The sequence below is a fragment of the Hemitrygon akajei genome, chromosome 19 (assembly GCF_048418815.1).
Source record: "Hemitrygon akajei chromosome 19, sHemAka1.3, whole genome shotgun sequence".
Classification (NCBI taxonomy): Eukaryota; Metazoa; Chordata; class Chondrichthyes; order Myliobatiformes; family Dasyatidae; genus Hemitrygon; species Hemitrygon akajei.
This window is the reverse complement of record NC_133142.1, coordinates 62,762,327-62,783,444: the sequence shown is the minus strand read 5'-3', so window position 1 is coordinate 62,783,444 and position 21,118 is coordinate 62,762,327. Positions and strand designations below refer to the sequence as shown.

The window sequence follows — 21,118 nt, the reverse complement described above, 5'->3', positions numbered from 1 at the left end:
CCACTTTTTGCACAGGCGAACCAGCTCACAAATAGCCAGTGCGTGGGGGGAGACTTTGATAATGCACCTCTGACGTCATTTCCGCCCGGAGAGGGCGGGTGCTAGGGATTAAATGCCAGCGCCGCGAAGTTTGAATAAACTAGTCTCGAAATGACTTACCAACTGCGTGTCGTTATTTCAGCGCTGTGTGTAGCACATCGCTACAGTAACACAATTTGTTTATTTGTTTGGCCAGGTATACTTCTGTTTGGATGTTGCAATTTTGTTCACACTCACTCTCATTCATGACTGCAACTCAATTGCATCAGTACTGTTTCCATTGATGTGGCAATTTCAACTGCTCTTTTTTAAATGTGAGTTGTGCTTCAGATAAAAGCCATTTCTGAATGTTTTCTTGTAAGATTTCACACACTTAAACAAGATTTCAGTGCATCATTAAGACCATCACTAAACTGATAATGCTCTGTCAACTTCTTTAATTAACCCACATACGCTGAATTGGATTCCCCTCCCTTTTTGATGTCACTTATGAAACCTAAAGCATTCTGCAGTCATCAAGAGTTTCTGTTTGAAATTTTCCTGCACTAATTGCATGATATCAGCAAAGCTCGTTCCTGCTGGTTTGACTGGTGCAGTCAAACTTCTAAGCAAAAATCGTGGACGCATTGGTAATCATTTTCCAATGTTCTATAGATTCAGGAACAGTTCCTGCTGATTGGAGGGTGGCTAATGTTGTCCCACTTTTCAAGAAAGGAGGGAGAGAGAAAACAGGGAATTATAGACCAGTTAGCCTGACGTCAGTGGTGGGAAAGATGCTGGAGTCAATTATAAAAGAGGAAATTATGACACATTTGGATAGCAGTAGAAGGATCAGTCCGAGTCAGCATGGATTTATGAAGGGAAAATCATGCTTGACTAATCTTCTGGAGTTTTTTGAGGATGTAACTATGAAAATGGATAAGGGAGAGCCAGTGGATGTAGTGTACCTGGACTTCCAGAAAGCTTTTGATAAAGTCCCACATAGGAGATTAGTGGGCAAAATTAGGGCACATGGTATTGGGGGAAGAGTACTGACATGGATTGAAAATTGGCTGGCTGACAGGAAACAAAGAGTAGTGATTAACGGGTCCCTTTCGGAATGGCAGGCTGTGACCAGTGGGGTACTGCAAGGTTCGGTGCTGGGACCGCAGCTGTTTACAATATACATTAATGATTTAGATGAAGGGATTAAAAGTAACATTAGCAAATTTGCTGATGACACAAAGCTGGGTGGCAGTGTGAAATGTCAGGAGGATGTTATGAGAATGCAGGGTGACTTGGACAGGTTGGGTGAGTGGGCAAATGTATGGCAGATGCAGTTTAATGTGGATAAATGTGAGGTTATCCACTGTGGTGGCAAGAACAGGAAGGCAGATTACTATCTAAATGGAGTCAAGTTAGGAAAAGGGGAAGTACAACGAGATCTAGGTGTTCTTGTACATCAGTCAATGAAAGCAAGCATGCAGGTACAGCAGGCAGTGAAGAAAGCTAATGGCATGCTGGCCTTTATAACAAGAGGAATTGAGTATAGGAGTAAAGAGGTCCTTCTGCAGCTGTACAGGGCTCTGGTGAGACCCCACCTGGAGTATTGTGTGCAGTTTTGGTCTCCAAATTTGAGGAAGGACATTCTTGCTATTGAGAGAGTGCAGCGTTAATTTCAACGAGGTCAATTCCTGGAATGGCGGGACTGTCATATGTTGAAAGATTGGAGCGACTGGGCTTGTATACACTGGAATTTAGAAGGATGAGAGGGGATCTGATTAAAACATATAAGATTATTAAGGGATTGGACACATTGGAGGCAGGAAGCATGTTCCCGCTGATGGGTGAGTCCAGAACTAGAGGCCACAGTTTAAGAATAAGGGGTAGGCCATTTAGAACAGAGATGCGGAAAAACTTTTTCACCCAGAGAGTGGTGGATATGTGGAATGCTCTGCCCCAGAAGGCAGTGGAGGCCAAGTCTCTGGATGCATTCAAGAGAGAGTTAGATAGAGCTCTTAAGATAGCGGGGTCAAGGGATATGGGGAGAGGACAAGAACAGGGTACTGATTGTGTATGATCAGCCATGATCACAGTGAATGGTGGTGCTGGCTAGAAGGGCCAAATGGCCTACTCCTGCACCTACTGTCTATTGTCTATTGTCAAACTGCTTGCCTTTCCACCTAATGTATTCCGCAAGACTGGCACACGCTTTGTATTGGCTATATCATTTGCTTCAAAACACTGCTCAATTTGCTCAGTATGCATATTCCAGTTATCTCTTGTGCAATTGAATGTATCCATCTTTCTGATGTAGTCAGCCATTTATGCTTTTTAAAAATTAATGATTATTATCATCTGATACTCACTGTTTTTGAATCCATGAATTCGTCTGTTTTCTGCCCTTTTTAAAAAAACTCAACTGTCTTCTTGCAATAAAAGCACTCTGTGCTTTTTTTTAACCTCTATGTCTCACCGTGCTTTTTGTTTTAACTCAAACATCTTGCTGGGCTTCAACAGGTAGATAGTCGTCTTGGGTTCATTTAAAACTTCCTCATAGTTGCTGGTAAGTTTCATAATTCCAATACACAAATCTAATTGAAAGAATACACAGAGCACGAGATATGTGCACTTAGTTTCATTTTTACTCTATTGAGGCATGTGGATGTGATCTGGTGGTATAATGACAGATGGCATTCACATACTATTATATATAACCAGTAATCCTGGGAAATCTGGACAGCAAAGATGCATATATCAGGATGCTTTTTATCGATTACAGCTTAGCATATAATACCATCATATCCTCAAAACTAATCAATAAGCTCCAAGACATTGGCTACGATCCAATCCTAGATTTCCTCACTTGCAGACCCCAGTCAGTTCAGATTGGCAATGGCATCTCCTCCATGATCTCCATCAGCACGGGTGCACCACAGGACTGTGTGCATAGCCCCCTACTTGCTTTTCACATATGATTGTGTGGCTAAGCACAGCTCCAATACAATATTGAGGTTTGCTGATGACACCACTGTTGTGAGTCGAATCAGCATACAGGAGGGAGACTGAAAATATGGCTAAGTGTTGTCATAATGACAACCTCTCACTCAATGTGGACTTTAGGAGAGGAAAATCAGAGGTCTATGAGCTAGTCCTTATCAGAGGAAGAGAGGTGGAGAAGGTCAGCAACTTTAAATTCCTGGGGTTACTATTTCAGAGGATCTGTCCTGGACCCAGAACATAAGTGCAATTGCAAAGAAATCGTGGCAGTGCCTCTACTTCCTTAAGTGTCTGCGGAGATTCGGCATGACATATAAAACTTCGACAAACTTCCATAGAAATGTAATAGAGAGTGTATTGACTGGCTGCATCATGACCTGGTATGGAAACACCAATGCCTTTTGAATGGAAAATCCTACAAAAGGTATTGGATTTGGTCCAGTATACCACGGGTAAAGCTCTTTCAACCATTGAGCACATCTAAATGAAATGCTGTCTTAGGAAAACAGCATCCATCATCAGAGATCATCGCCACCCAGTTCATGTTCTTTTCTTGCTGCTGCCATCAGGTAGAAAGTACAAGAGCCTCAGTACTCGCACCACCAGGTGCAAGAACAGTTATTACCCCTCACCCATCAGGCCCTTGAACAAAGGTGTTAACTACATTCAGTTGGCCATATATTGAGATGTTTTCACAACCAATGATCTCATTTTAAGGACTCTTTATCTTGTTACTTTATGTTCTTGTTATTTATTGCTATTTATTTGTATCTGCATTTGCACAGTCTTCTGCACTCTAGTTGATCTTTCATTGATCCTGTTATAGTTACTATTCCATAGTTTTGGTGAGTATGCCCACAGAAAAACAAATCTCAGGGTTGTATATGGTGACATAAGTGTATAAGTATGTACATCAAAGTATGTAGTGAAATGTGTTGTTTGTGATAACAACCAACATAGTCTGGGGTTTGCTGAGAGCAGACATTCCCCTCCACTCCCTCACCCCCCCCTCCCAAATTGGGATATTATAGAGTTGCATGTTAATATCATTATCTGGTAGCATGTGTATGTAAACTGGAAGCACCTGTAATCCAGCTGTATGCACTGTAAGCGAGGATCTGACTACACTTGAGTCTGTATTTATGCTGGTCTTGTTTAAAAGCCAGAAGACTCATGTCAATACAGCTTAAAATCTGAAATCCCTTCATTATTAGCCATATACCCCAGATCAATTTGCTGCATTGGAGCTTATAGTCCACATTTTCTTTATCTTTCTACCTGAATTTTGTTAATTGATGTCGTGGCCCATGGTGCAAAATTAATTGGTTCAGTTTCCTTGAAAATGCCATAGTGACATGGAATACACATCACAAGTATTAACATAAGAACATGAGAACATAAGAAATAGGAGCAGGAGTAGGCCATCTGGCCCGTCGAGCCTGCACTGTCATTCATTAAGATCATGGCTGATCTGACCGTGGATTCATCTCCATCTACCTGTCTTTTCCCCATAACCCTTAATTCTCTGTAATAAACCATAATGATTGTATCCAAGTGTTTTTCAATAGGGAAATGAAAAGTAGAGTGTACCATTTGGGCGAGGCCTACTTTCTAATGTATTGATTCAGAATTAAATTGACTTGTCTTGCTCAACACATGCGGGGACCCTAAACATTCACTGCGTTAGATTGTATAGGTCAAATACTTAACAAAAGTTAAGCAGGTTCGAACGTTAACTAAAAATATATTAAACCAGCCAGCCTATCTCAGTAGCTCCCATCTTGCACTTTGTGTGGTGCATTGCCTAGGAATGCAGGAGAGGAAGACCCTTGAGTGAAATCAAATGATCCCGTCACAAACATTTGAGGAAGGGAAATTGGCAGAAGTGGAAGATGGTCAAAGGCCACTTCCCGAAGGAGCTTATGAATGATGCTCTAGAGCAGTGGTTCCCAACCTTTTTTTGGCCATGCCCCACCTAATCACCTCTAAAATCCTGATGCCCCCTGTGGTGATATATAATTCTTATTATTCAAAAAGTGAACTCCTATTCACCTGGAGGAAGCCTAAAAGACCATTAACTTGGTTTAAACAAGCTTCCAAAGAACATGGCATTCATGAAAGAGAAAAATAAAAGAACCAAAGGACTGTTAACATAATAATATATAAATAAAACAATGCCAATTCGTTTCTACAGCATACAAAGACAGATACACCGTTTAAAAGAGATGACGCAATGTACACACCTTCACACCACCAAGAACTGAAAGCTACTGCAAAAAGCAGCATTGGCGCGACCTCGTACGAGTTTCTTAAAGCATTTGGACTTGTTCATTCGTTCCTTCCTACATCAGTCAATTCATTAATTTAATTATGAAAGCCATTTGATGGTTGTAATGATGGTGATACACTATATATACAGTACATACGCAATTACACATGTACATACACACAAGTATTTTTATGTATGCATACTGTATATACACATATGTATTAACTCACACAGACTTACTTACTAGAAAAAATTCACTGTTAATAACTCATTCTCGAATTGCCCCCCTTAAAAATCAAATTACCCCCCTGTGGGGCGTACGCCCCATATTGGGAACCACTGCTCTAGAGATTGTAATGATAAGCACCAGAGGACCAGAATCATCACCCAGCACTTCAGGTAATGAGAAACATTCAGATGTTCAGTTTTTGAAATTAGCTTTCCTGTAGCATTCAATTCTTAAATGGTACACTGAAACCAAGCGTGAATAAGCAGGATATTAACAACAAGCTATTGTTTGATTGCACTGTTAATTATTTTCTTTCCTTCCACTAAAGATTGAGGGTAGATAGATAAGACAATAGTTGGGCAATTTAGATTCATCCTGTTTTTTTGTGATAATACAAACCCAAGCAATCTTTTAACAGGAGTGGATGTCAGTGTTAATTGAATCAGGAGAGTTTGGTTATGGAGAAAGCAGGTTGTGGTAAGCTGGGGGACAGGCAGAAGAAGCACAGTAACACACAAATGCCACAAGAGCTCAACAGGTCAGGCAGCATCTGTGAAGAGGAATAAACAGTTGATATTTCAAGTCTTTCATAGGACTGGAAAAGAAGGGGGAAGATGACAGAAAAAGGTGGGGGAGTGGAAGGCGCACCATCTGGCAAATAATAGGTGAAACTAGGTGAGGGGAAAAGTAGGTGTGTGGGGGGAGGGGAGACTAAATTAAGCTGGGAGGCTATAGGTGGAAGACTTGAGGAAGAACCTGATACGAGAGGAGAATGAACCATGGGATAAAGGGAAGGAGTGGGAACTTCAGAGGGGGAAGATGTAAAGGCATAAAAGGGGAGCAGAAGGGGGTGGGGGCGGGAGGAGAAATGTTGTGATATCAATGTCAGGCTGGAGGCTACCCAGACAGAATACAAGATCTTCCTCCTTCAATCTGTGAGTGGCCTCATCATGTCAGAAGAGGAAGCCATAGACCAACATATGGGAATAGGAAGTAGAATTAAAATGGTGGCCACCAGGAAGGCTCACCTTTTGTAGTGGACAGAGCGGAGGTGCTCAACAAAGCAGTCCTCTGATCTATGTCAGGTCTCATTGATGTAGAGGCCTTTGGGGAGGAGGTACAGGAGCTTTGGGTCCCATACCACCAGATTCAGGAACCATCAGGTTCCTGAGCCAGCTGGGATAACTTCACACACCACAGCAACTAACTGATTCTATAACCTATGAACTCACTTTCAAGGACTCTACAACTCAATCTCAGTATGAATCGTTTACTTATTATGTTTTTGTATTTGCATAGATTTTCTTCTTTTGCACATTGGTTGTCAGTCTGTGTGTAACTTGCTTGCAAGAAAGTGAATCTCAGAGGAGTATATGGTGACCCTAACCCTTTGATAACAAATTTACTTTGAACTTCCACCTTCCCAGCCAAGATCCCTCACATCATTGATAAGCTTGAAAGGCTAGGACAAAAACGAAGATGAATTAACAACAGTGTAATGTGTTTGATGTTATTAATCACTCTTCCCAACTATCTTGTGTATTGAGATCCTGTATCACTTTTTCCAATCCCATTCCTTTCATTGTATCCACATAATGATTAACAATTAGCTTTATTTGTCATGTTCATTGAAATACACAGTGAAATAAGTGATTTGCATCAATAGCCAACACAGTCTGAATATGTGCTGGGGACAGTCTGCAAGTGTCACTGTGTTTCCAGTGTAGCATACAATTTACTAACCCTAACCCCAATGTCTTTTGGGATGTGGCAGAAAGCCCATGTGGTCACAAAGGGAAAATATAAATTCCTTACAGCAACGGATGTTGAATCACAGTTGATGGCGCTGTAATAGTGTTATGCTAAATACAATGCATTTAAAAAGAAAATGCAGTTATAGGTGGAGGACTGAGATGGTTTGCCTTTGGTAAGAAAGGGGTAATAAAGAGATTTAGTGCGACACCTCAGTGGTAATTCCTGAGGACTGTGATTAAAAAAAATACTTCAGGGCCAGCATCACCAAAAGTTAAGTTCTTTATTATATTCGATATATGTTGGCAATAACACAACAAACTGGTAGTTGCCCCCTCCCATTACCTTGCAAGAGGACACATACTGTATATATTTTTTTAAAACTTCAAAAAAATTTTTATAAAACTTTATTTTCATTTATATAGCTAATCGTAATGCATGTCTCACGTTGGATTGATTTACTCAAAATGTTATGAATTACAGAAATTAGTTTAGCAGGTAGCATTTCTAAAAGGACATTTAATTTATTGTTATGTTATTTCTGCATGCCATTTCCTGATTGTGACATGCAATCAGCTCATTTGAACAAGTTTTTAGGGTTGGTTAGCAGTAGCAAGCAACATGTCAATAATAAACAGGACATAGTAATAGAAGTCAGTTTCAGTGCTTGTTCCAAAAGTTACTTTTATTTTTAAGTTTTATATACCCCAATATACCACTCATCTGAATCTGCTGCGCATATCTTAGTGTATCTCTGGGATCTGCCGTCCCCAGGGTTTCCCTTGGCTACCAAAGAAAGCAGTTCCCTTGGTGGACCTAATCCCAATGATACACTAACATATGAACAGCATTTCCCAGATGTTGTAAAATACTGTATTTGTGGGCTGTCAGGCAGAAAAACAAGTCTGAATTTCCTTTATTTAAAAAAACATGAACCACTATTGGATATGAAATCGAATTTAAAAATCCCTTATTTTACCATTGAGGCTACATTACAGAATTGCCACTGGTTTTGAGTGCATAAGGTGATGAAGTATAATCACTGACTTTGATCTACTTTTTAGGAAGAGTTTCATAATTTTGAGTGTATTTTTAAGTGGAAATTCAGATATATAAAGTATTAAAGATTTTACTTAAATTATGTGATTCCTTAATTTTTGATTGGTGATTACGTATATTTTGGGGTGAAACATTTCACTCCAAAGAAAAAATGTCAACTGTTTAATGGCTCTGGGCCTGTATTCACTGGAGTTTAGAAGAATGAGGAGGAGATCTCATTGAAACCTTTTGAACGTTGATAGAACGCAGCAGGCCAGGCAGCATCTATAGGAAGAAGTACAGTTGACGTTTCAGGCCGAGACCTGATGAAGGGTCTCAGCCTGAAACGTCGACTGTACAGTCGGCCCTCCTTATCTGCGGGGGATTGGTTCCGGGAACCCCTGCGGATACCAAAATTCGCAGATGCTCAAGTCCCTGATTTAACATGTATCAGTGCAGTGGTCTTTAGGACCCAGCAGAACCCCAGACTTTATTTAACATGTCTCCGTGCGTTGGACATTAGGACCTGGCAGCGTAGCTCTGAATCCGCAGTGTTTCTGTTCATGAAAATAATCACGATCGCAATTGCAAATAAGGTGAAAGTAATAAAGCGATCGGAAAGAGGTGAAACGCCATCGGTCATTAGAAAAGCGTTAGGCTACAGTCAGGCAACGATTGGAACAATTTTAATGGAGAATGTGAAAGGCCCTGCCCCGATGAAGGCTACAATTATTACTAAGCAACGCAGTGGTTAAATTATTGAAAAACGTATGTTTCTTAAGTGTTTTATATGCATAGAAAGGTAAAATATGTACTATATACTAAGAAAAACGTTTGACTAACTGACGCTAAATAATACCAGATGTACCTGTTCCGACTTCAAATCCGACTTAAAGACGGACTTAGGAATGGAACTCATTCATAACCCGGGGATTGCCTGTACTTTTAAGTCATTTCTAGATTACTTATAATACCTAGTACAATATAAATGCTATGTAAATAGTTGTTATACTGTATTGTTTAGGGAATAATGACAAGAAAAAATAGTCTGTACATGCTGAAGCAACGATTGCTGGAGAGGGAACTTCCGGGTTTTCCCAATCCGCAGTTGGTTGAATCCGTGCATACGGAATCCGCGGATAAGGAGGGCCGACTGTACTTCTTCCTATAGATGCTGCCTGGCCTGCTGTGTTCCACCAGCATTTTGTGTGTGTTGCTTGAATTTCCAACATCTGCAGATTTCCTCGTGTTTGAATGTTGATAGAGCTAGATAGTGTGGATGTTGGAGAGGATGTTTCCTATAGTAGGTTAGTCTAGGACCAGAGGATACAGCCTCAGAGTAGAAGAATGTACCTTTAGAACAGAGATGTGGTGAAGCTTTTTAACTAGAAAGTGGTGAATCTGTGGAATTCATTACCACAGATGGTTGTGGAGGCCAAGTCATTGGATATATTTAAAGCTGAGGTTGATAGATTCTTGATTAGTCAAGGTATGAAAGGTTACGGGGAGAAAGCAAGAGAATAGGGTTGAGAGAGACCATGATGGATTGGCAGAGCAGACTTGGGTGAAATGGCCTATTCCTGTAATGTGACTTTATGGTATCCATGGTGAACTATGTCCTGCTGCTGGATCTCAATCTAAAATGCCAACCATTCTTTTACCACCTCACTGAATTCTTGCTGGAATTTAGTTTTTCTTCATATTCCAGTATTTGCAGTTTCATATTTTTATTATATATTTAGTTTTTTAAAAAATTATATATTTATTATATATTATGTTATATATTTAATATATATTATATTTATTATATATTTAGTTTTTCTTCATATTCCAGTATTTGCAGTTTCATATTCAGTTTGATATTTCCACTATCACCCTTCTGAGTGAAAGTGCCTAGAATTCTAAATATACCTTGTTTCTAAATTGTTTCTAATTCTAAATATTCAAAGTTAATTGTTACAAAGAAATATTTTTGAGGGATATGAACAATAATGTTCCTGGGTAGAGTAAGTTATTTGTTATGTTGAGAAAGCTGTTCTTCATATCTTCATGGTTTGCCCTAAATATGCAGTGTTGTTAGTCTTGTTGGTCCTATGGAGAAAATGCCAGTTCTGTGTTAATATATAAAGATTAAATGGAGATGAGTCTTTTACTTTTTATCTCAAAAGCACTGCAGCACAGAATTAACAATAATCATTCACACATTGTGAAAGTTTATACAGTAGGGATGAGATGTGGGAATTGTGGTCCAGTTTTTGCTATCTTCACCCATCCTCTCCACTTTGATAAACTACAATATTCTGTACGATTCTGCTGCTTCAAACCTGATAAGGAGAGCACTTAGAAGTTACTGCCAGCCCTGTAGCTATACCTTCCCCTTGCACACTAATTTTCATGAAATTGTACAAACAAAATTGACAGCTTCTCAAACATTGAATCTGCAACAACTTGTATCATTGCCATAGCATGCTGGAGCACTGATTTATACCTAATGCCCCACCCACTTGTCCAAAGAGTTACGTTAGTTAACTTCGTCATTATGGTTATAGTCATTTTGTTCCCTGTAATTATTACATAAATACATTGCAAATGTCTATCATGTAGAACACCTCAATTTTGGGATTTTCATAAACACAAGAGATTCTGCAGATACTGGAAATCCACAGTAACACACATAAAATACAGGAAGAACTCAGTAGGTCAGGCGGTATCTATGGAGAGGAATAAACAGCCATCGTTTTGGGCTGAGAACCTTCGTCAGGACAGAATTTTCACCTTTGTCTGTAATCTTCACCAGCCCTACGCTCATTGCGCATGTCTGCAGTTCTCCAATTTTAGCCTCTTGAGAATCCCTAATCTTTAATTATCATACCCTTTTGCAGATGTGCTCCAGCTGCCTTGAATTCTGATGAAATGGCTGCTTAACCCTCACAATGCTACCAATTAAATTCACTTTAAGGTGCCCCTTAATATTTGTTTCTTTGTCCAAGCTATTGATATTATTATATCCCCTGCCTGGACTAGAGGGCATGCCTTGTGAGGATAACAAGAGCAGTCAAAGCCAACATAAAAGCCAATGAGAGGGCATATAACAGAGCAAATATTAATGGGAAGTCAGAGGATTGGGGGAACAGAAAGCAACTAAGAAAGCCATTAAGGAGGAAACGATGAAATAAGAAAGTAAGCTAGCCAATAATATTAAAGAGGTTTCAGACAGTTGCTTTAGATATATAAAGTATAAAAGAGAGGTGAAAGTAGATATCAGGCCACTGGAAAACGATGCTTGAGAAATAGGGGACAAGGAAGTGGTGGATGAACTGAGTAGGAGTAAAAAGACCATGATGGGAGTTATATACAGACACCCAAACAGCAACAAAGATGTGGTCTACAAATTACAACAGGAGATGGAAAATGCATGCCAAAAGGGCAATGTTACAATAGTCATGGGCGATTTCAATATGCAGGTAGATTGGGAAAATCAGGGTGGTGCTGGATTTCAAGCGGGGTAATTTCTAAAATGCCTATGAGAAGGCTTTTTAGAGTAGCTCATGGTTGAGCCCACTAAGGTTCAGCTATTATAAGCCAGAATTGATTAGAGAGCTTAAGTTAAAGGAACTCTGAGGGGAAAGTGATCATAATATGATCAAGTTCATCCTGAAATTTGAGAAAGGGAAGCTAAAGTCATATATATCAGTGTTACCTGGGGTAAAGGGAAATACAGAGGCTTGAGAGAGGAGCTGGCCAGAATTGATTAGGGAAAAAACACTGGCAGGGATGATGGCAGAGCAGCAATGGCAGAAATTTCTGGAAGCAATTTGGAAAGCACAGGATATATACATCCCAAAGAGGAAGAAGTATTCTAAAGGAAAGATGACACAACTGTGGCTAAAAAGAGAAGTCAAAGACAGCATAAAAGCCAAAGAGAGGGCATATCATAAAGCAAAATTAGTGGGAATTTAGAGGATTGGGAAGCTTTTAAAATCCAACAGAAGACAACTAAAAAAAGTCATTAAGAAGGTAAAGATGGAATACAAAAGTAAGTTAGTCAATAATATTAGAGTTTCTTAAGATACATAAAGTGTAAAAGAGAGGTGACAGTGGATATTGGACCGCTGGAAAATGATGATGGAGTGATACTAGTGGGGGACAAGGAAATGGCAGACGAACTGAATAAATATTTTGCATCAGTCTTCATTGTGGAAGACACTAGGAGTATGGTAGAAGTTCCAGTGACAGGGATCATGAGATGTGTCAAGTTACCATTACCAGGGAGAAAGGCCTGAAGGTAGATGAATCACCTGGACCAGATGGTGTGCATCCCAGGTTTTTGAAAGAGGTGGCTGAAGAGATTGTGAAGGTATTACTAATGTTCTTTCAAGAATCACTAAATCCTGTAATGGTTCTGCAAGACTGGAAAATTGCAAACATCCCTCCACTTTTTAAGAAGGGAGAGAGTCAGAAGAAAGGAAATGATAGGCCAATTAGTCAATTGTTAAGGATGTGGTTTTGGGGTACTTCAAAGGTTTCAAAGGTACAATTTAATGTCAGAGAAATGTATACAATATACATCCTGAAGTGCTTTTTCTTCGCAACCAGCTATGAAAACAGAGGAGTGCCCCAAAGAATGAATGACAGTCAATTATTAGAACCCCAAAGTCCCCCCCAGTAACCCTCCCCCCGCACGTAAGCGCCAGCAAGCAACAATCCCCCCTTCCCCACCGGCAAAAAAAAACATTGGCATCGGCCACCGAGCACTCAAGCGTGAACAAAGCAACAGTAAAGACACAGATTTGCAGTTACCCCAAAGACTACATTGTTCACCTGGCATTCGACATACCACGTTCTCTCTCTCCCTAATAAGGGAGAAAGAGTTGTCTCAGTTTTCACAGCGAGTGGGGAGACATAACAAACAGTTCGCTGATTTACGATGTTAAAAGTCTGCCATGTCGCTTTTTTCGAGCTCATGGCCAAAGCTCATGAGTCTCTGGGGAGCCACAGATATTCCGACTCCCCCTATGGCACGTGATTCTCCTGTTATGAAACTGACCCTTGATCCGCCTGTCTCCAGAGCCCCGAGATCCTAGGCTTCCAAAGCAGAGCCAAATACTTAAGCCCAGTCCTGAAACCCTGAGAGCGGGTCCCATTCCTGTAAAGAACCATAGACAGTGTGTAATTCCAGGTCAAGGTCTTCAAAAGAACCCTGAAAGGGAAAAGTAAAGATATTAAAGATGGAAATAGAGTTGTTTCCTCAGATGCAAGCAAAGGAGTCGCAGTTTCGCGCCATCATCTGCCACTCCACCTTCTCTCCTTTTGGAGGCGTATAATAAAATAGGCCAAAGTCAGCATGGTTTCCCAAGGGAAATTCTTGCCTGACTAATCTATTGAAATAACAAGCAGGATAGACAAAAGCAAATTGGATGATGTGTACTTGGATTTTCAGGAAGGCCTTTGACAAGGTGCAACGTTTGAGGATGCTTAAAAAGCTACGAGGCTATGGTATTACAGGAAAGATTCTAGCATGAATAAAGCAGTGGCTGGTTGGCAGGAGGCAAAGAGTGGGAATAAAGGGAGCCTAAAATGCTGATGGAATGCAGCAGACCAGGCAGCATCTACAGGAAGAAGTACAGTCGACGATTTGGGCCGAGACCCTTCATCAGGACTAACTGAAAGAAGAGATAGTAAGAGATTTGAGAGGGGGAGGGGGAAATCTGAAATGATAGGAGAAGACAGGAGGGGGAGGAGCTGGAAAGGTGATTGGCAAAAGGGATACACAGCTGGAGAAGGGAAAGAATCATGGGATGGGAGGCCTAGGGAGTAAGAAAGGGGGAGGGGAGCACCAGAGGGAGATGAAGAGCAGGCAAGGAGTGATTGTGAGAGGGGCAGAGAGGGGGGAAGATAATAAATAAATAAGGGATGGGTTTTCTGGTTGGCTGCTGGTGACTAGTGATGTTCCACAGGTGTCTGTGTTGGGACCAATTTTTTTAATGTTATATGTCGGTGATGATGGAATTGATGGCTTTGTTGCAAAGCTTGCAGACAACAACATAAAGTTAGGAAGTAGAGAGGCAAATAACAAGGACTTGGGTTAGGAGAATGGGCAAAGAAATGGCAGATGGAATACATTGTCGGGAAGTGTATGGTCATGCACTTTGGTAGAAGAAATGAAAGGATCACTTATTTTTGAAGTGGAGAGAAATTACAAAAAACATTGAGGCACTGAGGGACTTGGGATTCTTTGTGCAGGATTCCCTAAAGGTTAATTTGCAGGTTGAGTCTGTGCTGAGGAAGACGAACACGTTGTTAGCATTCATTTCAAGAGAACTCTAAAAGGGAGGAGGTAATGTGAGACTTTAAAAAGCACTGATGAGGCCTCACTTGTAGTATTGTAAACAGTTTGGGCCTCTTAGAAAGGATGTGCTGAAACTGGAGAGTGTTCAAAGGAGTTTCATGAAAATTATTCCAGGTTTGAATGGCTTGTGATGTGAAGAGCATTTGAAGGCTCTGGGTCTGTATTCGCTGGAATTCAGAAGAATGAGGGGTGACCTCATTGAAACCTATCGAATGGTGAAAGGTCTTGATAGAGTGGATATGGAGAGGTTGCTTCCTGTGGTGGGAGAGTCTAAGACCAGAGGACACAGCATCAGAATAAAGGGGTGTCCTTTTAGAATAAAGGTGATGAAGAACTTCTTTAGCCAGAGAATGGTGAACCTTTGGAATTTGTTGCCACAGGCTGCGGAGGATGTTTTTATGTATATTTAAGGCAGATGTTGATAGATTCTTAATTGGTCAGGGCATGAAGGGATACTGAAAGCAGGAGATTGGGGCTGAGAGGAAAAATGGATCAGCTATGACCAGAACTGACTTGATAGACCAGTTGGCTTAATTCTGCTCCTTTATTTTATGGTCTTAAATAGGGTGGAATATTCTAGCTAGATGAGTGCAGGTTCAATTATGTTCATGAAGCTTAATAGCAGCCAACATGGTGACCTGATCTTGGTGTACAAGATATTGAGAAGATCGTGTGGGTTCCCCAGGACTGAAATGGCTAGCACGAGAGGACATAGTTTTAAGGTGCTTGAAAGTAGGTACAGAGGAGATGTCAGGGGTAAAGTTTTTTACGCGGAGGGTGGTGAGTGCATGGAATGGGCCGCCGGCTGCGGTGGTGGAGGCGGAAACTATAGGGTCTTTTAAGAGGCTCCTGGATAGGTACATGGACTTAGAAAACTAGAGGGCTATGGGTAAGCCTATGTAGTTCTAAGGTAAGGACATGTTCGGCACAGCTTTGTGTGCTGTAAGTTTTCTATGTTTCTGTGTAAATGCTGGATAAGCTCAGTATGAAGCAGCATTTACGGAGAGGAATGATGTTTTAGATGTTGATGTTTTAGACTGAGAACCCTTCACCAGTGCTGGAAAGAAAGAGGCAGAAACCAGAATGAGAAGGTGGGGGGGGGGGGGTGGGGGCAAGGGGGAGTACAAGCTGGCAGGTGATGGGTAAGACCAAATGCAAGTGTGATGAAGTGAGAAGCTGGGAGGTAGTAGGTGGAAGAGTTAAGGATCTATTTTAAAAAAATCTGATAACTGGTCCATGACACAAAGGGAAAATGGAGAGGAACCAGAGGGAGGTGAGAAGAAGAGAAGTGGGAGGGGTGAGAAATTACCAGAATTTGGAGAAATCAATGTTTGTGTCATCAGGTTGGAAGCTACCAGACAGAATATGAGGTATTGTGACTCCAACGTGAGAGTGGCCTTGTCATGACAATAGAGTGGCCACTAGGAAAACCTGCTCTTTGTGGTGCTGTTGAATGTTTCATGAGCACTAGCACTTCCCAAATAATAACCACGAGGCTAGAAGATGCATGGAACCCATCATATGCAAGTTCCTCTCGTGCTGCTAATGGAGCCTCTGCCTTACATTTCCAAAGACGCAGGTTCAATCCTGATGGAGGTGCTGACTGTGCGGAGTTTGCATGCCCTCCACTTGACTTGTGTCTTACTCTAGGGGTTCCATTTTGTTTTACCCCAAATCCCAAAGACATGTGGGATGGTGGGTTAATGTGTTGCTCTAAATTACAGCTAATGTTGATGAGTGCAGAATCTGAGCAGAGTTGATGTGAATGTGGGAAGATTAAAAATGGGATTAATGTAGGATTAGTGTAAATGGATGGTCGGGAGATTTGATGGCTGAAAGGTGTGTAATAATGCTTTATTTGTATGACTCCATGTTGCACTCTGTCACTACTTGAGTGTATCCTTCATTGATAATTCCTTCATTGACACTGGATCTATTTTGTGGATGTAACTTCAGACACTAGCAGTTGCACAATAGCGAATATTGAAAGATCAGGTGGATATGGAAAGGATGTTTCTTATTGTGGGGTTGTTAAGGATCAAAGAGAACATCCACAGAATAAAAGGACATCCCTTTAGAACAGAGATGAGTAATTTTTGTAGCCAGAGAGTGGTGAATGTGTGGAATTCATTGCCACAGGTGACTGTGGATGCCAAGTCATTGGGTATATTTAAAGTAGAGGTTAATAGGTTCTTGATTAGCAAGGACGTCAAATATTAGGGGAGAAGGCAGGAGAATGGAGGCGAGAGAGAAAAGCCGTGGTGGAACAGACTCAATGTTCTAATTCTGCTCCTATGTCTTATGCTTATGGTCTAATGTTAAGGATGTTGACAGTCGACCATAAATTTAAAAGAAAACAATTTTCTGATGTAATGTATCATGTAAATGACATAAATAATTTTTAATCAATCTTTTTTACAGTGATGGCTGCCATACGCAAAAAACTCGTAATAGTTGGTGATGGTGCTTGTGGGAAGACATGTCTACTAATCGTCTTCAGTAAAGATCAGTTCCCTGAGGTGTACGTTCCAACAGTTTTTGAAAATTATGTGGCAGATATCGAAGTGGATGGAAAGCAGGTTGGTAATAAGATCTATAGGCATACCACAAATGTTAGATTTCAAATGTTTAATGATTGTATTGTATTAGCCCTTGTTCACTAAGGTAAAAATCTAGCTTTTATTGCTGTCGGAGTTTAGCCACCTGGCGCTTAGCTCCTGGTAGGGTCATCCATGTTAGTTAGGTCAAGGGGGAGGTTCTAGACAGATAGCAATCCAACCAAGACCTCAGTGGTGGAGTTGGTGGAAGATGACGACACATCACAATGGCAGGGAAGGTGGAGGAAGGCTGCAGCAGTGAAGCGTTCCCAGTCGTCTTGCATTCCATACCAGTGGATCCTAACCCTAGTTCGTAAGGTATCATGTGGTGATGGCCATGAATCAACCTCTCCACATTAAACAAAGTCATGCACAGGCATTTTCCATTAAGGGAATCCATCCTAAATAGACAACCACTTAGAAGAACATACTCGACTCAAGTGATTACACTACTGCTACTATTTCCCCATTTATTTAAACGTATCAATATTGGCCCCTTTTTTTTAAAAAAAGGGTGAGAGTTCAGAGATTGGGAAAGGGGAGACAAATGGTGAAATGGTTATGCTAAGCATTTTGAAACTTACAGCTGTATATTTTTTCAGCATTCCTCATGTTTTGAGATTCATTACCTTGCTCGTATTGAGTAGCAGAATGATTTCTGAAGCTAGGATTTGGAAGATTGGAAATTACTTCTATGTAGATTTATTTGCCACTGACAGCACAAACAATAGGTTAGTTCCAGAGATTAGAGACCAATTTAGCCATCCTTCATCTTACCTTCAGCATTGTTGGATTGAGCTGTAGAATTGTTATTTTTCCTTGTAGTTTAACATTCCTATGCATGTTTGTGTTTTTTATATAATCACCTGTATACATGCAATTGTTCAGTGAGTTACAGTTTCCATTGTATTTTTCTGGAAACTTACTGGTTTCAGTGGCAGGTGTCACATTACTTGAATCTGCATATTTAATTAGCTGTTATCTGTTTGAGTTTCAATAGAATCAGTGGTCTGGTATAGGAAAACTTTTTTTCTTCCTTGGGCTCTCTTGTTCTTACCCACTGTCTCTCTTTGTTCAGTCTCATTGCTCATGCTCCTTCTCCCTTCATCTTTGTTCTAACACTTAAATAAAACAATCTTAAGCAACACGTTTTGTGCCTCATTCGTAACTTCCAACGAACGTTTGGATCGCCAAAGCATCAGGATTTAACAGTATTTTCTTTCTCCTGGGTTTATCTAGCTTCTCCTTTGGTTATGCTAACTGCCATAGATAACAAGCTGCATCATCTTGAGGTATAGGAGTTCCTTCTGAATTACTGATTACATCTGGTGACTATACTACTGATTTATTTTCTTTCACAAGAACCTCTGGAATTCTCTCAAAAAAATTAATGGTTTCATTTGAGATATTGGGCACGGGGAAGAAAGTCTGCATCCTGGGAGATTTTGATGCAAAGCTTAGTTGTGAAAAGAATAGTGATTCCAAGCTTGTGAAGTTTGTTTCCCAATAATTTCCGCAGTGTAATTGGCTCAGAAACACACATCCACATATTCATCAATATGTTTGAGTTCCTTAACAATATTCAAGGTTATTTTTACTTTAAGTAATTTTCAGCAGATGGAGTTGTTAGCTTACAGTGAAATTCATTTCTTGTAGAACGAATCTGCATTATTTCTCTGTCCTCAGAGATTGTTTTAATTCAGAGATTCTCTGAATGAGGCATTTGAGATGTATGAAAATTGATTATTTTCATCTTCTGCAGGTTGAACTGGCTCTCTGGGATACAGCAGGACAGGAAGATTATGATCGACTTAGGCCTCTTTCCTATCCAGATACAGATGTTATTCTAATGTGTTTTTCAATTGATAGCCCTGACAGTTTAGGTAAGACTTATGTACTTATGTTGCAAAAAAAAATTGTACCGTTCCAGCCTTTGAATTAAATATATTCATCTACAGCCTGAAAGTTTTGATATATCATTTGTGTTAGAAATCACATATGAGTAATTTCAACAAATAAAATGAAGGCTATCTAAATGTAAGAAATATGTGTGCCGTATTTTCTTAAGGTTTTATAATTTAAAAAAAATTTATAAACCTTCATACCCCTCAGGTTTTTAAAATTGCCAGGAAATAGACATTGTTTATTTCCTTGTAATATAATCTGTGAGATTGATGTGATAACGTCCTACATTCCCATTATGATTTATATGATGTCATTGGCTTTAATTCTCTTGTTACATTCATTCCAGAGATTCTTTTAGGAGTATTTGTTCTTTGGTAATGTGAGGTTCTTTCTTAATTCTCCTGTTACATTCATTCCAGAGATTGTTTAGGAGTGATTTTTTTTCTATGGCATTGCTATGGTTATTACTTCCATGGTGTTTGTTTGAGAGAATTATTTTGGAATTGATTGCTGGTATCAGAATCAGGTTTAATATCACTGGCATATGTCGTGAGATTTGTTGTAATGCAGCAACAGTATGTTGCAATGCATAATAAGAACTGTAAATTACAGTAAGTGCACACACATTATATAGATTATAATTAAGTAGTAAGGAAAAAAAAGGAAATTTAGTGAGGCAGAGTTCATAGGTTCAATGTCCATTTAGAAATCTGATGGTAGAGGGGAAGAAGCTGTTCCTGAATCACTGAGTGTGTATCTTCAGGATTCTGTTCCTCCTTCCTAATGGTAGCAGTGAGAAGAGGACATGTCCTGGGTGATGGGGATCCTTAATGATGGATGCCACCTTTCTGAGGCACTGTTTCTTGAAGAAGTCCTGGATGCTGGGGAGGCTAGTGCCCAGGATGGAACTGACTGAGTTCACAACTTGCTGCAGCTTATTTCAAACATGTACAGTGGTTCCTGCATATCAGATAGTGATGCAGTCAGTTAGTATGCTCTCCATTGTACAATAGGTAATGAAGACAGTGGGTGTCTTCGCTGTGAGAAGTGCAAAATCATTGGGCCAGATTGTTCTCTATCCAAACTCTGAACCCTGCACTTGACCCATGACAATACTGCCCACACAAATGACCACTGCCTAGTCATAGCAGATATTTGTAGTAAGCACAAGGTTGTGATTGTGGGAGATTTTAATTTTCCACACATAGACTGGGAAGCCCATTCTGTAAAAGGGCTGGATGGTTTGGAGTTTGTAAAATGTGTGCAGGATAGTTTTTTGCAGCAATACATAGAGGTACCAACTAGAGAAGGGGCAGTGTTGGATCTCCTGTTAGGGAATGAGATAGGTCAGGTGATGGAGGTTTGTGTTGGGGAGCACTTCGGGTCCAGTGATCACAATGCCGTTAGTTTCAATATAATTATAGAGAAGGATAGGACTGGACCCAGGGTTGAGATTTTTGATTGGAGAAAGGCTAACTTTGAGGAGATGTGAAAGGATTTAGAAAGAGTGGATTGGGACAATTTGTTTTATGGGAAGGATGTAATAGAGAAATGGAGGTCATTTAAAGGTGAAATTTTGAGGGTACAGAATCTTTATGTTCCTGTTAGGTTGAAAGGAAAGGTTAAAAGTTTGAGAGAGCCATGGTTTTCAAGGGATATTGGAAACTTGGTTTGGAAAAAGAGAGATATCTACAATAAATATCGGCAGCATGGAGTAAATGAGGTGATCGAGGAATATAAAGAATGTAAAAAGAATCTTAAGAAAGAAATTAGAAAAGCTAAAAGCAGATATGAAATTGATTTGGCAAGTAAGGTGAAAATAAATCCGAAGGGTTTCTACAGTTATATTAATAGCAAAAGGATAGTGAGGGATAAAATTGGTCGCTTAGAGAATCAGAGTGGACAGCTATATGTGGAGCCAAAAGAGATGGCGGAGATTTTGAACAATTTCTTCGCTTCAG

At 40.2% G+C, this 21,118-nt stretch overlaps 1 protein-coding gene across 1 annotated transcript in view; it reads left to right on the top strand.

Moving 5' to 3' along the window:
* Positions 1-21,118, top strand: part of LOC140741988 (glycerate kinase-like) — a 223,377-nt gene that overhangs the window by 165,001 nt on the left and 37,258 nt on the right. Inside the window, exons 6-7 of the mRNA XM_073072637.1 lie at positions 17,077-17,234; positions 19,015-19,135. Coding sequence (XP_072928738.1) covers positions 17,077-17,234; positions 19,015-19,135 — 279 coding nt within the window. The remainder of the gene's footprint in view (positions 1-17,076; positions 17,235-19,014; positions 19,136-21,118) is intronic.